Source organism: Cetorhinus maximus, chromosome 11 (genome assembly GCF_964194155.1).
Source record: "Cetorhinus maximus chromosome 11, sCetMax3.hap1.1, whole genome shotgun sequence".
Lineage (NCBI taxonomy): Eukaryota > Metazoa > Chordata > Chondrichthyes > Lamniformes > Cetorhinidae > Cetorhinus > Cetorhinus maximus.
Window position 1 is genome coordinate 51,858,619 of NC_135889.1, and position 20,635 is coordinate 51,879,253.

Here is a 20,635-nt window from a genome sequence, read left to right on the forward strand (position 1 = left end):
AGTCATTCTCAGTAATTGTGATTGCCCTACCATTTTAAACTCTAGCGCAGCCATACATTCAAGATCACCTTCAAAAGAGTTGGCACTGCAGTACAGTAAAAGCACTCTGATCCTTTGTTAAAACAAAATGCTTTCAATGGAAGGTGCTATGAAATGTGCCTGTCTGTTGGGAATTGCCCTGCACTGAGGGATGTTTAAAGTTGATGAGCTTGAGTCTAACTGTCGCTATTTTATCCCAGAATTTTCACCATGGAATCCTCACCCACAGAGATGAAGGGAGTTGACAGCAGCTGCCTCGAGTTCCTAAAACCAGACAATCCTGAGAAAATGTGGATTCGCTTGCAGGGCTTGTAAGTATTTTTGTTATTAATTTTTGTACTTTCAACACAACATTTGCTATCCCTGCATCCTTCAACTTCAGTTCAAAATCTTGCGCATGCTACAAGAGAAAACAACCTCAGGACACCCCAAAGGATTTTATAGCTAATGAAGTATTTCTGAAATACGGTACTTTTGTAATGTAGCAATTATCCAGAAAATGGATATATATTTATGTTTTATAACTAGCAAATGTACCAGGAGTGAAATGAACTGTTGTTCATTGCTGAGATGTATTTTTTACCTTCAAAATCTAAATACTGCAGATGCTGGAAATCTGAAATAAAAACAGAAAATGCTGGAAATATACAGCAGGTAGCATCCATGGAGAGAGAAATAGAGTTAATGTTTCAGGTTGATGACCTTTCATCAGAACTGGAAGAGGTTAGAGGTGTAATACATTTTAAGCAAGTACAGCGGCATGGGATGGGGTTGGAGGGAGGGGGAGGAAAGAGCAAAAGAGATTGTTTGGAAGGTAGAAGAGATTAAATGATAAAAGGGATAATGGTGCAAGGTGAAAAGGGTTGGTAATGGGGAAAGTAAAGGATCAAAAGATGTAGCTAGAGGAGATATAAATGTCAATAGCATAATCATTACCAATGGTTGCTGTCCAAACAAATGGGAGCAGTAGTTATGATCTGAAGTTGTTGAACTCATTGTTGAGTCTAGAGAGCTTCATTGAAACAGTGTAGGAGGCCGAGGGCAGAAGGGTCAGAGTGGGTGTGGAGGGGAGAATTAAAATGTCAGGTAACTGGAAGCAGATTGAATAGAAGCATTCTGCAATGCAGTAACCCAATATGCATTTGGTCGCCTCAATGTAGAGGAATACGCATCATGAGCTGTGATTACAGTATCCTAAATTGAAAAAATGTACAAATAAATCTCTGACATGGAAAGATTATTTGGGGCTCTAGATAGTGAGAAGGGAGGAAGAAAAAGGGCAAGTGTTACAACTCCTGCACTTGCATGTGAAGGTGCCATGGGAAGGAAAGGTGGTGGTGGGGGGTGATTGAAGAGTGGACGAGGCTGTCATGGAGGGAAGGGTTCCTCAGAATGCTGCAAGGGGAGGAGGGGGGAAGATGAATTTCATGGTCTTATTGTGCTGGGGGTGGCAGAAATGACAATGGATGATCTGTTGAATGTGGAGGCTAGAAGGGTGGAAGTAAGATCATGGAGAACCTTATCATGGCTCTCAGAGGGAGGGGAAGGAGTGAGAGCAGAAGTACAAGAAATGGGACACTCATGGTTGAAGCCACTGTCAACCCTGGTGAAGGGCAATCCTCTCTCCATTGCATCTGTTCTGATGATGCCACCTTACACACCAGTATTTTCCATTTGTCAGCAATGATTTCCTTCCGCCATAATTGACTAGGCCCTTGACCGTGCTTATTTTTAAACAATTCATGGAGTTGACAGATTGCACGAGATGTAAACTTTCTTGGTGCAGAAATTAGATAGCCCCCAAAAACAGTTGCAGGGATTGCAATGTACGATTAACCTTCGCCTGCTCCTTCTGATGCAGGCAGCATGCAAAACTTTGTGCTTCCTGCTCACCTACATGGGCTCCATCGTAGCAGGGATGAGGCTCTAAAAGATGGCGAGACATTCTAAACTCCAATGACTTTGGCGGGACCATAAAATCCCACTGGCATAAAATTCTGCCCATAATTTCAGTGTGCAGCCAGCGCTAAACACAGTATTGAGTGATTACATGCCTGAGCAGGGAAAGAAAAATCATGAGAGGCTAGCATGAGTTCAAGTTAGCCCGCATCACTTAAAGGCAGCTTGCATCGTTTAAAGGGGCCTTGCATTTTGAATTGCGCAGGCGCTGGAAGTTATTCTAAGAGTGAGTTTCACTTGGGAAGGACACATGAATGGCACAACATGGAAGAGAGTGGGCTTCAAAGTTCTCTGACAGAGCAATTGACACACTTCCCTCTCATGCAAGGCAATATGGTGCATAACCTCAGGCAGCAGCAGCTAACAAAAGGGAAGCAGTCATGGCTACATGACTTCACCCCAGTGGAGGAAGCAATATTCACCATTAATGCAGTGACAATAATGATTGAGGCCATAACCAGCAGCGGAGCTGAAACCATTGAACATGATAGATGCTAGCTCTTTAATAATCCTCTTTCTCACATCACACACAATGTTCATCTCTGAGGTTGGCATGGGGGAATGTGCTCTGAAGACCCTAGGTTTATATGGCCTGCTGTTGAGAGCCCTCCTCTCCCTCTTCCAGCAACTTGATCTCTTCGGTATCACCTCTGCTCATTCTCCCTTTCATGACTGCAGGCAAAGGGGGTTAGAAACTACAGCAGAAATAACTGGGAGCAAGTGCTCTGAGCAGAATACTTCAAATCAGAACCAAGGGCTGGGATTTTCCAGCCCTGCCGCGGAGGATACAGCAAGCCAGCCAAAATTCCATTGATTTCAGCGCCACCAGTAAATCCTGTTGGTGGGTGGGACCAGAAGATCCCACCAAAGGCCTTCACCACATGTCATATCAGGCACTGCAGACTCCAACTTCACTATTTTTAGCAATACAAACCTCCAAACACTTTTGTTAATGCAGCAACAACCAGTAGGAATTAATTAGCAATTAACCTTTAAATAACTCTGTGGGGGTGCTAAATGCATGTTCAGAGAGTGCATTAGTTAAGAGAGTGCATGAGATGAAGTGCTGAGGTCAAAAATCACATTGCTAGAGTCAAATCAGTATTAGATGCTGATTGACATCATAATCTGCTTACCCTGCATACTTCCGACACAAAGTGCTCACTGGATATTTGTGGATGACTAAATTTAAAGTGTATGTCACTGATCTTGTCCACAGTTTGTTCTGCAGTTTTAAAATATAAAATTGATGTATTTGAGCATATTTAAACCTATTTCCATTGTTCGTTTCACAATATAAAATAATGAGCCTAGAAAATGAGTTTAGTTTATTTGCCAGTAGATGAACTACCGTTCGTCCCATCTAAGAGAAGTCCTTTCAAAATGCAATGCTTTTTTTTTTACTTCCTCCATTCCACGCTTCCAATAATTTGAAACTTTAATTGACTTTATTGGAGAAAGTGTTTTGGATTCAATTATTCAAGGAAGAAGAATGCTCTTGGTCCAGTGCATTTGAAAATAATGAAGCAATTTCATGTCTCCTCTAATGAAATAAATTGCCTATCTGTTGGTGCTGGCGATTGAACTGTCTCTTGAAATCATGTTTAATGAAAGATATTTGAGACTTGAGATGGTTACAAAAGCTTCATTTTCTTTTCTATCTGAGGTAATGAGATTTAGGACAGGCAATGATGCTGGAAGATGCAATTCTTGACTGCAAATTGACATGATGTTGGCTATACTGACTAAAACAAAATCTAAATAATGACTCCACTGCAGCTGCTAGTAGATGTGTACTAGCATCATAGTGTGACACTTTCTAGAGTCAAACTAAAAGACATCTGCAAATTGTTATGGTAGATTTCAACATTAATATGTTCTACAACCACAATTTAGATATGTGAAGGGGCGGCTAAGCTTCATATATTGGTCCAATGCCAATGTAAGCTTTTGTTAAAATTTACTGTTGCACATAATTACATGCAATTATTTTATCAATATTCAATGTTTTGGGATTATATACTTGAAGTTTCTGTTTATACTACATCATGCACAATAAAAATGTCTTTAAAAGGTAATTAGACATGAAAATATTTCTAATTGTTGTAGGCTGAAAATAGGATGATGCCATAACCCACATTTTTTCTTAGACAAACTAAGCCTAATTTCTCTTTAAAGTTATAATACGCAGACAAGTTTCAACATGTCTTATAATGCAATTCATTTAATCTTTCACTTATGGACTTATTTTCTTTTTGTTCATTGTTTTCACTTTTTTTTGCTCAGTTAGGTTCTGAAGTTGCAAGTCGTTGGCGGGGCAGATCTGGGGTGAGGCAAATCTGCCCACTTTCAGTGTCCCTGACACCATCATAAAGCCTGGGGTCAGGCTACTTTGCACACTTTTGCTTCCAAGTAGATCAGGTCTGCCTGCCTGACTGTAACATCAGTGGCCTGGGTGGCTCCAGTGGGCTGTTTAAAAATTGCTGGGTGCTTCCTTTGGAAATACCCAGCAGGTCAAGCAGCATATTTGAAGAGAGAAGCAGAGTTAACTTCTGATGAAAGGTCATCGACCTGAAACGTTACTCTGCTTCTCTGTCCAGAGTGCTGCCAGAGCTGCTGAGTACCCCAAGCATTTTTCTGTTTTTATTTCAGATTTCCAGCATCCACCAGCTGCTTCTACTGCTTTCATGTGAATAAAGCTGGACTGCGTCCCTGAAAATCACCTTTGAGTTAAGAAACTTCCTAACCTTCCAAGTTCTGATCCATGGGGGTGACCATTATGGCTTTACGTTCAAAGAATGGATTTCCCACCGAGCTGAAAAGTCATGCAACCCTGCCAGATCCAGGTTCTACCCCAACTTCCAATCAAATTGCCCCCAGCCTTACAGACGTTGCACTGCAAAATTGCTTTCCTGGCTCCTAGAGCTTTAGGAGTATAATCTCTACTTAGTATGTTTCTAATCATTTCATGATATGTTTTTATGCTGAAGGGGCAACAACAGTTAATATAACATTTTTCTTACAGACAGAAATACAAAAGCACGTCGCAAAGGTAAGGCTATTTACAGAGCACTTATTTTAAAGTACTTTGAAGTATGACTTGTGTCCTTAATTTAACATTTTCATTGTTGAATCATATTTTTCCAAGACACTTATGGGCTAGGTTGCATTTGGAGAAGCCTGATTGCTTTGATGTGTATGGTTTCAATACAAAGCTGAGCACGTTGTAGAATGCATTTTGTGAAAATGTCTGTGAGAGTTTAACAACAGCACAATTACAATCTTTAAACATGAAATATGCTTTGGCATTAGTAAAAGTCAAAAAAGCGATATTGGTGTCTGATTCAGTTAAAGGCATAGTGAATAAAATCATATCATCCCATCTATTAAATTCACACTGGGCCTTGGTCTGCTTCCATGAGGTGGGTGGGAAGGGCTCTCTCCGCATGATGGAAGTCGTCTCATTGGAAGTTATGAATAACTTAGGATCTTGTTGTATGTTTAAGTTTTAAATTGAGCTTCCACTTGCTCCTTACAAGTCCAGCAACATAAAAGGGGCTGGGGCCAGGATTGAAAATTTCCTACATCAGGGGATTTGATCGTTTCAACCTCCAGGGTAATCCAAGGTAGAGTCGGCAGTGGTATGCCTGGTGAGACAACATCTACCATACAACTGAACAGCAGAAGGTTCATGGCCCTGCAAAGAAAATTTAAAGAAACATTTAAATTCAGCCCTCCCTGCATTGGGAGGTGGACCCAGCATCCCCACAAAATAGACACCATCCCATTGACTTTCCAGTCTCTATTCTGCCAGGTGAACGAGGTATGATGTTAATGGCATGGGTTCTTGCCATTTCCATATGAAACTAGGGACCTCCTGGACTGTACAAACACTGGCTGTGTCATATTCAAAGATTCTGAGTCAATGCATCTGTGAATCAGTATGCTGATGATTTTCTCCTTACAGACCAGTTGGATTTTCCTACTCAACTGAGTGACCCTAAGCAAAAAGAGTGCTTTTTATCCCTCAGCAAACTGTAATTGAGCTGCATATAACAGCTGAGACATCAACATTAGAGACCTTAGACATTTCAGTGGTGAGCACATTTAGAGCATCTCTCAAGAATGCTCCCACTGAAGATACTGTGATGTTGAGGTCCACCATGCAAAATATGACAAATATTAGTTTGAGGATGTTTGGAAACAAAATTGGGAAATTGATGTAGCATGTTCTCGGATCTGTCGTGCAGTGGTCTCTGGTTTCAGATCATGGGCATTGTCATGACTTGGAGCAGGCAAGTGGACCTCAAGTTGAACCAGTTCATGACTGCGCCTTCTTGTGGATAAGTGAAAAGATAAGCATGTCAAATATCTGTTCACTGAGGCTCCTTTTGAATGTGCTTCATTGCGAGGATTATAGGGGTCTATCTAGCAGTGCCATAAGTCACGTTTCAAGTGAATAACTCATATCTGTGAGATGCCAATCAATTAATCTGTTGTCATCCTGGAACAAGTAGGGGTCTCATGTTTCACTCAATCACTCTGAGATATCTTCCTAGATATTGTTAGTGCTATATAAATATACATTGTCATATCTGTTTTTCTTGATGAATGCCAGAGGTTGCTGCACAGCGGCCTGATTAGCCACTTGGGTGCAATTGATGGTAAATGTTACATTTTTAAATAAAATCTTGCCAGGCTCTTTTGCTGTATCCAGCGCTGAATTAAATGCGATTATCATCATTTTGAAACAGAGCATCTACAATTTCATTAAAGTTCTGCCTGTGTGCATCAATGCAGTCGTGTGTGATTTAAATCAATGACCAGCCTGACCTATGCTCAAAGTTCACAGTCTGATTCTTGAATAAAAGAAATAAGCTGTTAACACATTGCTACAGAGCCATATGAAGTACTTGCATTAATTTTACCATTCTTATTTTCAACTTTAGGCTAATTTTCCTGTAAAATATACACCAGGGAATTATTTTCATCAACACATTTTGAACTCTTTCTGCCTTCATAAAGTACTATAACTATTTGGCTAACTAAATGTATTAGATAAGTAAAAAAAGTGTCCTACCACAAATTAATATAACCTAAACTTATTCACAGCTATTTCTTTACGTTTCTCCCATTCCTTTGTTACTTCTTGCATTTCAATATTCTTTGAGAAGAAAACATTTGTTTTTTTCAGAAAGTGGTTCCACTACATCTTTAAAAAGAATTTAAAAGAGCTCAAATGATGCCTATCTCAAACAGAGATTAATACAAAATGTTCACTTTGTGATGGCGTTGAGTTAAAAAAATAAAGAACCAACTTTATACTACATGCCAAAGTACTTCACAACCATTGAAGTGCAGTCACTGTTATTTTGTAGCAGCCAACTTGCAAATATTAAGGCTCCACCTTCACTCGGTGAATTCAAATCATGCTCCTTATTCAGTTCTTGAAGTCACTTGTGACTAGAGGTGGTATGATCAGGGATGGGCCTCAGAGGTGCAGTATTCTGCTTAATTTTATGTAAGCTGTGAGGTTCAGGAATCGAAGACAGATCAGAAGGAGTTAAAAAGGTAAAATACTATGGATGCTGAAAATCTGAAATAAAAGAAGAAAATACTGGAAATACAGTAAAGTCTTTATTACCTGGCATGCACAGGAAATGGGCAGTGTCGGTTCATCAAAAATGCCTGTTAACAGAGTTCCATTTACCAATGGAATAGAGCACAATAGTTGTGGCATGAACTAACTAATATGCAAGTTCTCAGGAAGTAAAGAACAGTATTCGTTTTATTCTGATTTTCAGCAGCACATTAAAACATAAAGTAAAGTGTAAAATAATATAGTATACAGATATGGGTTCAGGATAATTTCATAATTGCTTCAAGTTGGTTAAGTGACGATTTGTATTAGGGGAACATCAGAAATTCCTGTTGGTCGTGTGCTGGATAACACAAAGTTTACTGCACTCAGCAGGTCTGGTAATATCTGTGGAAGGAGAAACAGAGTTAACGTTTCAGGTCAATGACCTGTCATCAGAATTTCTGACCCAGTTTTTGGGTAAGACGTCAGGACCCTGAAATTCTGCAATGTTCCTCCAATTTCCTGCTGTATCTTCAGCAGCACGGCAGAAACTGTAGTGTAAAGGGTTAACATCAGAAGCATACATGATGCTGATATAATAGTGATGTCAAATCACATTACTGTAAGGGGAAACTGGATGGAGGAGCAGCTCCAACCTCATGTTGCGGTCCAACTGTCTGAATACTTGTTGTAAATAAAGAGTAATGGTTTTGAGAAACCACAGAATTGAGCAGCGTACTTTAGGAGAATAGAAAATCCTCAAAACCCTCCCCTGGACCCTGACCACACACAGAAACAGAAACCACAAAGAACTGGCATAAATAGCCATTTTTGGCCACCTTTGCCATTTCTCCAGGAGTTTACCAATGTCTGAGGGAGAACCACAACAGAAATTCCAAGCCCTGATTTCTGACTTGATGTTACAGTGACAGGTCTTTTAAACTGGCTCAGGACTATGACAGCATCGCTTACAGATGTAATTAGTACTACAGATAAATGTTGACAACTTTCCTATGGATTTTTCCATTGGCAGAACCTGTTACAGAAAATTTCAAATAATTTGAATTGAAATGTTGCATCTGACACAGAGCTTTTAATATATAGTAAAATAGTTTAGATTTTAAATCCTTCCCATGCCTTCCTCTGCTTCCCCTTCCCTACCACCCTCTTTCCATCTCAACAATAACTACTTGTATTTATATACACTTTTAATATTGTAAAACATTCCAACATGCTTCACAGGAGCACTATCAAACAACATTTGCCACCGAGTCACATAAGGAGATAGTAGGTAAGATTACTGAAAGGTAGATTGTAAGGAGTGTCTTGAGGGAGGGAAAAGAAGCAGAGAGACGGAAAGTTGTAGGGGCCGAATTTCAGAGCGAAGCCTTAGAAACTGAAGGCGTATTTACCAATGGTGCTGCAACTAAAATCGGGGATGTGCAGGAGGCCAGGACTGGAGGAGCGCAGAGACCTTAGAAGGTTATAGGACAAGAGGAGGTTACAGAGTTAGGGAGGGTTGAGGCCATTGAGGGATTTGAAAGGAAAGATGAACATTTTAAAATCAAGGCATTGCTGGATGAGGAGCCAATGCCAGTCAGCAAGCACAGGGTAATGGGGTGATTGAGACTTGGTGCAAGTTAGGACATGGGCAACAGAGTTTTGGGTGAGGTTTATGTAAGGTGGGAAATGGGAGGTCAGCCAGGAAAGCTTTTGAATTGTCAAATCTAGAGATAAAAAAGCATGTATGAGGGTTTCCATGGAAGGTAAGCTAAGGCAGAGGCAGAGTTGAGTGATAGTACAGAGGTGGAAGTAGGCAATCTTGGTGATGAAGTGATATATGTTCATGCGTTCATCTCAGGATCATTACCATTTATACCAGTCTCCCTTCTGTCCCCCAATTCTCCTTGCATTTCCTCATGTCCTTCCACTCTCAGCCTCCTTTCTCACACTCCCCCATTTCCCTTCTGCATTTTCCTCAACCCAGATTTTTCAATCCACCTTTTACTTTCCAATCTTTCTTCCAGCTCCCCCTTCATCCTCTCTCTCACCCCTCCCTTTACTCCCTCATCCTCCTCCATCTTCTACTCCACCTTCCATTCTTCCACCCTCATATCTAAAGAAGATTGGAAAATTGTGGCCAGTGTCTTTGCAATTTCCACCCTTATTTCCCTCAGCATCTTCGGATGCATCTCATCTAGTCCTGGTGACTATCAACTTTAAGCACAGGCAGCCATTCTAATACCTCTTTATCAATTTATAGACCATTCAGTATCTCAATTAATTCCTCCTTCACTCTGACTTTGCGAGCATCTTCTTCCTTGATAAAGACATATGAAAAGTATTCATTTAGCATCTTGGCTATATGATTATAACATCATAAGAATTGGAGCAGGAATAGGCCATTCAGCGCATCAAGCCTGCTCTATATGGCTGATCCGATTGTAGCCCTAACTTCACTTTTCTCCTGTCCTCCTTAAGCTTTAGCTCCCTTGTAGATAAAAAAAATCTATCTAACTCAGCCTTGAATATATTCAATGACCCAGCCTCTACTGCTATATGAGGAAGAGAATTCCAAAGACCAACTACCCTCTGAGAGAAGAAATTCCTCCTCGTCATTGTCTTAAATAGGAAACCCCTTATTTTTAAACTAAGCCCCTTAGTTCTAGATTCCCCATGATAGGAAATATCTGCCCAGCATTTACCCTGTCAAGCGCCCCCAGAATCTTATGTTTCAATAAGGTCACTTCTCATTCTTCTAAACTCCAATGAGTATAGGCCCAACCTGCACAACCTTTCCTCATTAGACAACCCCTCCATCCCAGCAATCAGCTGAGTGAGCCTTCTCTGAACTGCTTCCAATGCTAGTACATCCCTCCTTAAATAAAGAGACCAAAACTGTACACTGTACTCCAGGTATGGTCTCACTAATGCCCTGCAGAGTTGTAGCAAGAATTTCCTGCTTTTATACTCCACCCCCTTGCAATAAAGGCCAATACTCCATTTGCCTTCCTAACTACTTCATGTGCAAGGATACCCAGATCCCCATGTAGTGCAGCATTCCACAGTCTCTCTCCATTTAAATAATATTGTGCTTTTCTATTCTTCCTACCACAGTGGATAACCTCACATTTTCTCATATTATACTCCACCTGCCAAATTTTTGTCCATTCACTTAACCTACCTATATCCCTTTTCAGACTCTTTGTATCCTCCTCACAGCTCATTTCTTAGCTTTCTTTGTATCATCAGCAAATTTGGCTACAATACACTTAGTCTCTTCATCCAAGTCATTGATTGCAAATAGCTGAGACCTCAACACTGATCCCTGAAGCACTCCACTAGTTACAGTTTGCCAACCTGAAAATGACCCATTTATTCCAACTCTCTGTTTCCTGTCAGTTAGCAATCCTCTATCCATACTAATACATATCATCTCCAACACCATGAGCTCTTATCTGTCCAGTAACCTTTTATGCAGCACTCTATCGTATGCTTTTGGAAATCTGAATGCACTGCATTATTGGTTCCCCTTTACCTGCCCTGCTTGTTACATCCTTAAAGATCTCTAATAAATTTTCACTAACTATTTGACACTGCCTGATAGTATTATGATTTTATAAATGCCCTGCTACTACCTCCTTAATAATGGATTCCAGCATTTTCACGATGACAGATGTTAAACAAACTGGCTAATTGTCTTCTGCTTTCTGTCTCCCTACTTTCTTGAATAGAGGTGGTCCATTTGCAGTTTTTCAATCTGCTGGGAACTTTCCAGAATCTAAGGAATTTTGGAAGATTACAACCAATGCATTCACTAACTCTGCAGCCACTTCCTTTAAGACCCTAGGATGCAGACCATCTGGCCCAGGGGACTTGTTAGCCTTTAGCACCATTAGTTTTCCTAGTACTTGTTCTTTAATGTTCATGATTGTTTTACGTTCCTCCCTTTTGACGCCTGCTTTTCTACTCTTCTTTGGATGCCCTCTGTCTCCATGTACAGACCCCCTATTTATTCCCTAATCAAACCTGCCCTCCTCTCACCACCCTCTTACTATATATATGCTGACAGAAGGCTTTTGGATTCCACTTTATGTGAGTTGCCAGTCTCTTCTCATACTTACTTTGCCTCTCATTTCATTTTTCACTGCTCCTCCGAACTTTTTATATTCAGCCTGTTTCTCATTTGTTTATCAACCAGACATCTATCATTTGCTCCCTTTTTCTGGTTCATCCTACTCTCCACCTCCTTTGTCAACCAGGGAGCTCTGGCTTTGGTACCCCTATCTTTCCCCGCTCTGGAAATGTATCTCATATTTACCCACGCCATTTCCTCTTTAAAAACAGCCACTGTGCCTTTCTAGTTTTGTCTGACAATCTTTCACGCCAATTTATCTGGGATAAGTCTGTCCTTAACCCATTGAAATTTTCCCTTTCCAGTTAAGTATTTCTAGATTGCTCCTTCACATTTCCTTAGCTAATCTAAACCTTATGAGACTATGATCACTATTCCCTAAATGTCCCCCTACTGATAATTGATCCATTGGCAGGAGGGGCATTAACCAGAGGACACAGGTTTAACATAATTGACAAAAGTTACCGCAAAAAAGAATTGAATAAATGCCGGAAGTTAAAAATTTGAATGGCTATGGAGAAAGAGCAAGAGAGTGAGACTAATTGTATAGCTCTTTCAAAGAGCTATCACAGGCATCATATGTTGATTAGCCTCCTTCAATGCTACATCATTCTATGATTCTATATTGTATTTAAATTAGAATTAAGAGGACATGGAAAAATATGGATTTTGTGACAGCCGTATCAAAGAAAGTAAATGGACAACATTTTATAAGTTTTCAGTCTGTGTATAAAATGAGAATGAGGGAGACAGAGGAAGCTGGACATGAAGTGACAATAAACAGCTAATCAACCGTGTAAAATTTCACTGTTTTTTTTCCCTTTTTGGAAGATTGCAACCAATGCATCTCTGCAATGCAACCTCTGCAGCTACTTTCTTTAAGACCCTAGGATGCAGGCAATCAGGTCCAGGAGACTTGTCAGCCTTTCATCCCATTAGTTTTCCTAGTACTTTTTCTCTAGTGTTCATGATCATTTTAAGTTCCTCCCTTCCTTTTCTACTCTTCTTGGAATGCCCTTTGTCTCCATGTACAGATTCCCTATTTAGCCCCTAATTGATCCCACCCCACATCTTACCACCCTTTTACTGAAATAGTTAAATTCACAACGCTTTTTGTAAAATGAGATCATTACAAATGTTGTGTAACAGCCTAGTTGTGTTGTTATTTAAATATATCTATTTGCATTAATAAAGGAATGATGTTTCCAAGAAATTTTGTTTTTTTATTCCAAAACTATGCGTACATTTTTGAAAATAGAGATTTCTATAGACTTGCTTTGGCAGGACCCAGTCCTAAAAGGATCCACCAGAGGATCAGACATTGGAAGTAACACCTTGTTAGCCTGAGTATGCCTAAATATTGGACCAATAACTTCAAGGCTGGCTTTCAAGAGGACTTATAAGAGTTATCCATGGCAACAAGCATGAGAATTACTTGCATCTCATGAGTTTTATTAGAAGATTAAAGAATAAATACATTCGATTGAGTACCATACAATCCTAAATATTATGAAGTAAGATATTTGTAAACTTCTTGGGATCAGTCATTGCCTTTTGTTACTCTGAAGCTTTAATATTACTCACTGCAGACACCCCAGAAGCAGCCTGTCAGAACTTCCCGCTTAAAGCAATAGTTTCCTTTCTTGGTGTTTTTGCCATGCAATTTGAAGAAGCCGTTGCAGATTGATCAATAGATAAAATTCCTGCTAATCACTTTTCTGCACTTAGTAGTTTTAAAGCATAGAGTACATAACAACAAATGTTCACTGAATTTTTCAATCAGTGCACAACTATCTGCTGACTGTTCACTTAAATGTACAAAGTGTGAAACAAAAGCAACAATGCATCAACAACACCATTAACTCCAAAACCCTTGACAAGTTTCTATAATTGTTCCTGAACCAATAGCTAGGAATACAATACCAAACACTGGTGTATGAGCACCATCAGCACAAGGACTGCAGCAGTTGAGGGAGAAGCCACCACCATCTTGGGGCAAGTAGGGATGAACAATCGAATCATAGAACACGACAACACAGTACAGCCCTTTGAGTCTGTGTCAGCTCTTTCAAAAAGTATTTAATTTACTCCCACACCCCACTATTTTCCCACATTCCCACAATTTTTTTCCTTCAAATATTTATCCAATTTCCTTTTGAAGGCTACTATTGAACCTGTATCAACCATTCTATCAGACAGTGCATCCAAATCCTAAGCAGTTGCTGTATAAAAAAGATTTTTGTTATGTTATCAATCGTCTTAAATTTGTCCCTTCTATCCTATCCAAATTTTTCATGATTTTAAATACCTCAACAAATCTCTTCTTAGCTTTCTCTGCTCTAAAGAGAACAAACCCAGCTTCTCCAGTAACTTTTCCATGTGACTGTAATCCCTCATTCATGGAGCCATTTGAGTAAATCTTATTTGTACCCTCACCAAAGCCTTCGCATTATTTCTAAAGGGAGGTGCCCAGAATGGACACAATGCTCCAGCAGGGGTTAAACTAGTGTTTTATATTGGTTTAGCATAACTGTCTGGCTTTTGTATTCTATGCCTCTATTTATAAAGCTCATGGACCCATATAATTAACTGTTTTGTAGACCTGCCCTGCCACCTTCAAAGATTTGCGGACAAACACTCCTAGATCTCTCTTTTCTTAAACCCCTTTTAAAATTGTACCATTTAGTATGCATTGTCTCTTCTCATTCTTTATACCAAAATGTATCATCTCACACTTTTCTGGCTTGTGTCCCCCCATTCTGCCAGCCTTTCAATATCCTCTTGATATCCTCTTCGATATCTTACCTTACTGTTTATGACTCTTCCAAATTTTGAGTCATTGGCAAATGATAGTATCCTGCCCCATATTCCCAAGCTCAAGCCACAAGTTTATATCCAAAACAGCAGTGGTCCTAGTACTGAACATTGGAGTCTCCACAATACACCTCCCTCCAGTCTGAAAAAAAGCTATTTACCACAACTCTCTGTTTTTCACCTTTTAGCCTATCTTGTACCATTCTGCTACTGCCCTTTTTATCCCATGGGTTTCAATTAGGTTAACAAGTCTAATATGTGATACTTCATCAAACGCCTTTGAAAATCCATATTCACATCAAATGAATGGCTCTGTTCCACCCTCTCTGTTACTTTGTCAAGAAACATGACTTTCCCTTAACAAATCTGTGCTGGCTCTCCTTTATTGGTCCATGCTTGCCTCACTGCAATCCTCCAGTCCTCTGGCACCAACCTTTTATCTATGGAGATCTGGAACTTTGAGGCCAGAACCTCTGCAATTTCTAGCCTTACTTCTCTCAGTAAACTAGGCTTCATCTCATCTGGGTCAGATGACTCATCAACTTAAATTTCTGCCAGTCTTTCTATAACTTTCTCTTCATTTATTTTTTATCTCTTTCACAGTCCTGGCAAGCTACTTGTTTATGTAGCTTTAGCAAAATCCTCTTCCTTGGTAGACCCCAATGCAAAGTTTTCACTTAGGATCTCAGCAATGCTTTCTGCTTCCACCAATAGATCTCCACTTTGGTTCCTTAATCAGGCCCAATGCTCCCCTGACAGCCCTTTTACTGTTAATGAGCTAATAGAAGACCTTTGGGTCCCCATTTGTGATAGCTGCCAATATATTCTCATACTGCCTCTTTGCTCCTCTTATTCCCCTTTTCACTTCTCTACTATGCTTTTCATTTTCAGCCCATTTCCCTTGTATGATCAAGCTAACATCTTACCACCTATTTTTGCTTCATTCTACTCTTTAACTCCTTCATCATCCAGGGAACTTTGGCTTTGGTTGTTCTCCCTTTCCACCTTGTGGAAATGTAGCTAGACTGTAACCAAACCATCTCCTATTTAAAGGCTGCCCACTGCTCCATTACATTTCTGCCTGGAGTCTTTGGGCCAGATTTTCATGTTGGATGTGGAATCCAACTGCTGAAACCAATTGTACCGAAATATACTTCACAGTGGGGGGAGTGGGCATGGCGGTGAGCTTGGTTGGCTAGATGGCTAGCATGTGGTTCAGAATAACACCATGAGTATGGGTTGAATTCCTGTTCTGGTTGAGGTAGTCTTGGGACCTGCCTCCTCGCCCTACATCTGAGAATGGAAGCCAATGGCAAAACCACCATGAACAAAACCTGCCAAGGAAAAAACAGTTCACGATGAAGCATCAGCAGACAATGAACCAAGGACCTGCCTTCAGGCAGAGCGCTCGTAGAATGGAATACTACACAATGTTATTCAATATTCTCATGTCACTATGCATCTGGGTAAGCAGCTTTAGTAGTCTAATAAACTTGCCCTGTGTTCTTTTCCTGTCTAATCAAGATCAGTGGTGGGACGATGGTCAGCATTTGTCTGCTGTAGTTCATGCTTTGCTATGGCTACTTTTGGTGGAAATATCTGTCTGTCTGTGCATTCCAGAGACAACAGAGAGTCTTTATGGGCCAAGTCGTTCTGTGGCACAAAAGGGAGCAATTTAGGGTCACTAGCGGTCATGCAGTCTGATGTGCCTGATATTGCTGTATAGACACTTTGCCATTTCCAAGCATGTCCATTGGAAAATTCATTTATGTCAGTAATGAGGCTGGAGGCAACAACATGCGCCAAATGAAACAGAGGCCGGAATTCTCTGATCCCACCCTGCGGCGGGTTTTGTGGCGGGTGGGATCGGAGAATATAGCGGCAGGCAAAAAGCCGTAAAAACAAGTCACAATTCTCCCGATGATGCATTCAGGGTGGGCCGACTGGTGGAGCAAACACCATATGCATTCATTAGCATGTTATAAAGGCTCATTTAAACAGCGGCTCACCAGAATCTTGCCACGCCTTCCAATCTTCCATTACGCCAGTGGGAAATTATGTCAGCCCAAAATCCGTTTGAAAAAGGGTGGTGTGCACAGTTTGGACCTCAATTCACTGGTAACTTTGAGGTGAATGGAACATATCTGTCATAGCGCTAATCTGGTCTTGTTGTCATTCTGTTGGGGCTGTAGGGCTGGATTGCCCCTTCTCTTTGCTTTCATTGTCCCATGGAACAACACTATGTTGTGGCACTCATGCAGGCTTCCACTTTCAGAGTCTTGCGCTTCAACTGGGGTTGGATTGTGAGGCGAGGGTTGGGTTGATGAACATGATGGGAGCAATGGGGAGGAAAGGCTGCGCAATGGCAGTGAGAGGGATGGGCGAACACGATGGGGGCAATGAGGAGGGAAGGCTGTGGAATGGCAGCGAGAGGGAAGGACGAACACTATGGAGGCCTTTCTGGAGTCGGCCTCTAAATACCTGTTGCCGCAGGAGTCTGCTTAGAAAGAAAGGAGGAAGACCTCCTTGTGATGAAAGCCACTGAAAGCCAATGGCTTCATTAGCACTGTTAAAGGGCTACTCAGAACTCAGTGGCTTCACATCACAGTCGCTGCATCTCAAGAGTGGCACACAGGAATGTAGAATTTGGGAATGCAAGCAATAGTGAAGGAAGCACAGCTGTAACATATATGGCATTCCATCAATGAAGGCCTGTCAAGTGTTCACCAGATGTGACAGTCCGAATCGACCAAAGGGCATCCACTCATTGACCATGAGCAACTGATTGGCCATTAATATGCCACATCAGAGATTGGAGCACAGAGCTAGGTTGGGTCACTCATCTCACTGAAACTTTAACATCCCACGCAGGGCTCAGGATGTTACATATCTACGATGCCATCTGGGTCACCTCGATGTGTGTGCTAGTGTCTCAGGGACAAGGCAGCATCAGCTACCATGCAAACAGGACAGGAAAAACTATGGATCCTTACAGTCTCCAAATGTGTCATCCTCTAAGCTTCACTTTCTTGCCCCTTGAATCATTAATGTCTTCAACGTTTCCTTTTAGAGAGAAGGCAAAAGCAGATATAGATCCAGGGCTCAATGCTGCCGTTGTCGGGGTCCTAATGCAATGGAGGAGGCAAAGGAGGGAGAGGCGACTCCACGTGCAGCTCCAGCAGGGGGGACATGGTCAAGCGGAGCCACAGCGTGAACAGGAAGGTCAGGAGGAGAGACCCAGACCACGGGGGTGACTCGCCAGACCTAGAGTTTATCGTCCAAGTGTCTCCTATTTACAACTGAGTGAGAGGCAATGCAGTGCATGTCTACACTTGTCCTGAGTTCTGGTGCATCACATATGCCACATTCTTCATGAAGACCTGACACCACGTGGAGTTGGAGGGTATCCCCTGCCAGTGGCTTTGAGGGTGATCACAGTGCTAAATTTCTTGGCCTTTGGTTCTTTCCAAGGATCAACAGGGGACCTGTGTGGCATCTCTCAGTTCGCAACACATCGATGCATAAAGGAGGTCACAGATACCCTTTACAGGAAGGTCCATCATTATGTTAGATTTGCTCTGGATGAAGATAGCCAGTCTGTGAGATTCACCGGCTTCACCGCCACCTCAGACTTCCCAAGAGTTCAGGGTGTAATAGACAGCACCCATGTGGCTATACCAGCTTCATGACAGCAGCCCCTAATGTTTATAAAATGCAAGGGTTATCATTCCATCAACGTACAACTGGTATGTGATCACTAGAAGCACATACTGCACTTTTGTGCACGGTACCCTGGGAGTTGCCATGACTCCTACATCCTGAATCACTCCCAGGTGCCTGAGATTTGTGAGGGGCCGTTATGTCTGCAGGGATGGTTGCTTGGGGATAAGGGGCTCCTACTGATATACTGGCTGATGACACCAGTGCATCGCCCTTAGAGTCGTTCCGAGGAGAGGTACAATGCTGCTGACAGCTCCACAAGCTCCCTTATAGAGCGGATCATAGAGCTTCTGCAGGTGTGTTTCAGATGCTTGCGCCGCTCAGATGACTCACTCCAATACACTCCCGACAGGGTTTCCCACATCATTGCAGTGTGTTGCACCCTTCACAATCTGGCTATGCAAAGAGGTGATCCCCTGCCAGAGAGTGAACTGGGGGAGGATTACAGCTTCCCAAAAGAAACAAACAGTTCAGACCCTTGCTCTTATTTCCCTGTTGTTGCTGGCGTTCCATTTTAAGATATTGAAGACCAGTTTAGCCAAGTATTCTTATTTCCCAGTTTTTACTGTTTTTTCCTTCTGGGTCATCGGAGGATGAAGATCCGGAGGCTCAAGAACCTCAGGAGGCTGCTGAGGGTCAGTGTGAGCATGGTCACGCTAGGGAGGAAGGAAGATTGGGAGACGTGCCCGTGATATTTTAATCGCTGACAGGTTCTAGGAAGAGTAAAGTCAAATGAGGGAATATGGCTACATTTCTCCTAGCCCTCAATGCCATTTTCTTTCAACTCAGGGGATGTCCACCCACTTGCAGCGAGAATGAGTCCCGCTTTCACACTTGCCTCATGGATCGCCAGGCCATGATCTTTGCTTTGGTCCATGGGGCCTTGTGAGTGAGCTTAATCTGGGAACTGGGAGTCCACTGAGGAACAAGAACGATGTGAGAGAAGATTTGAAGCCTTCGCTGCCACCTAATGATGCAAACACTGCTGCGACTAAGATATGGACATGCCTAGGGATCTCCTCCTCCCATGCATGCTTTTTCTTCTGTCGTTGTCACTATGGAGACACAAATGCCACTAGAATATCGATGCTCATGAGCTGTCCTCACTCAGTGGTGTTCTTTGAGAAGGAAGGGTTAGAAACACTTCCATCATACACTTCCAATAAAGATTTAAACACATCTTTATGACATCACACAAGGGTAGGGATACTCGTTCAACTGAGGTTGACATCACAGGAATGTGAATCTCACAGTGGGACACTATCACTGAGTGGGAGCAAGGCTAAACCTTGAAATAAGAGGATTCCAAAGTACAAACTCACAATGCCTTCAGCTGACAGGGACATTCACATAACCATCAAATGTATTCACAAAAGTGTAATTTATTTACATGTATAGAACACCGATGACCCAAAACTGACATCAATTTTTCTTAACTTTCCTAACTCTAGCCTGGGCGCAGCCCTGACATCTGCAGGAGAGTTGGAGGCAGCCTGCTTTGATGACCTTGGTGGATGGTGGCTCGAGGACTGGAGGATCCGGCCTGATAAGGGCCACCTGCTCGGGGGCAGAAGCACCCTTAGTGTGCTGAGAAGTTGGAGTGGGTGGGGTCACAGGCAGAGGGCCTGTGAGTGACTGCACATCCTTGGAGTGTCCTGAGAGGAGACCCCAGGGGTGTCTGGATGATGCTCATCCTCCCTGAGGGCCCTGCCCCGACTCCTGCAGGAGATGGTGCGCCTGGAGGGAGGTCAAGGTGCCTCATCCCCATGTCACCTACATCTTGATGGTGCCCACCAGGGTGTGTGGCCATGGAGTGCAGAGCCGAGCGCAAATCTGACAAGACCTGCTGGACCAAGGTCTCCATGATGCTCACCAGCCTTTCCCATGGTGTCCTCGAGGTGCTCGCATGTTGGAGCCACGACATCGGACAGAACGTGGACAGACTCCTCCATCATTCGCTCTAGTCTGCTGACTGGCTGCCGAATCTCCCCCTGATGTTCTGCCGCCTGTCCTTACATCTCCAACTTGGATTAGGCAGCTGCTTCCAGAGGCTAATCCCCTGACTCGAACCGAGCGAGTGACTGGTCTCCAGCAGCCCCCCAAGTGCCGGAGACCTGGGCTGTCCATGCCTCCGACTGCTGTGGGGATGTGTCAGCGAGGTGTTCCTCAGAAAGTGAGCCTGAGCCTAATCTATATCTGTGCCCCACCGACGTATGTGTCTCTGAGCTGGTGGAGGGTGTGTGTGAGCGCTGTGACAGTTCTTCCAGAGCTTCCTCCTCGGATGAAGTCTGGGGGCTCGCACTGGTGGTGCTGGACTGGCTTGGGGGGCTCGATCTGCTGGTGCCTAGAAAATAGAAAATTGAGTTTCAGTTAATGAGCATGAGCTA

At 42.3% G+C, this 20,635-nt stretch overlaps 1 protein-coding gene across 3 annotated transcripts in view; it reads left to right on the plus strand.

Moving 5' to 3' along the window:
* The window catches only part of pde1a (phosphodiesterase 1A, calmodulin-dependent), a 628,668-nt gene that overhangs the window by 143,333 nt on the left and 464,700 nt on the right, over nt 1–20,635 (plus strand). For all 3 annotated transcript variants that reach the window (XM_078551925.1, XM_078551927.1, XM_078551926.1), the window contains 2 exons: nt 240–350; nt 5,024–5,050. In XM_078551925.1, the coding sequence (XP_078408051.1) occupies nt 240–350; nt 5,024–5,050 (138 nt within the window). The remainder of the gene's footprint in view (nt 1–239; nt 351–5,023; nt 5,051–20,635) is intronic.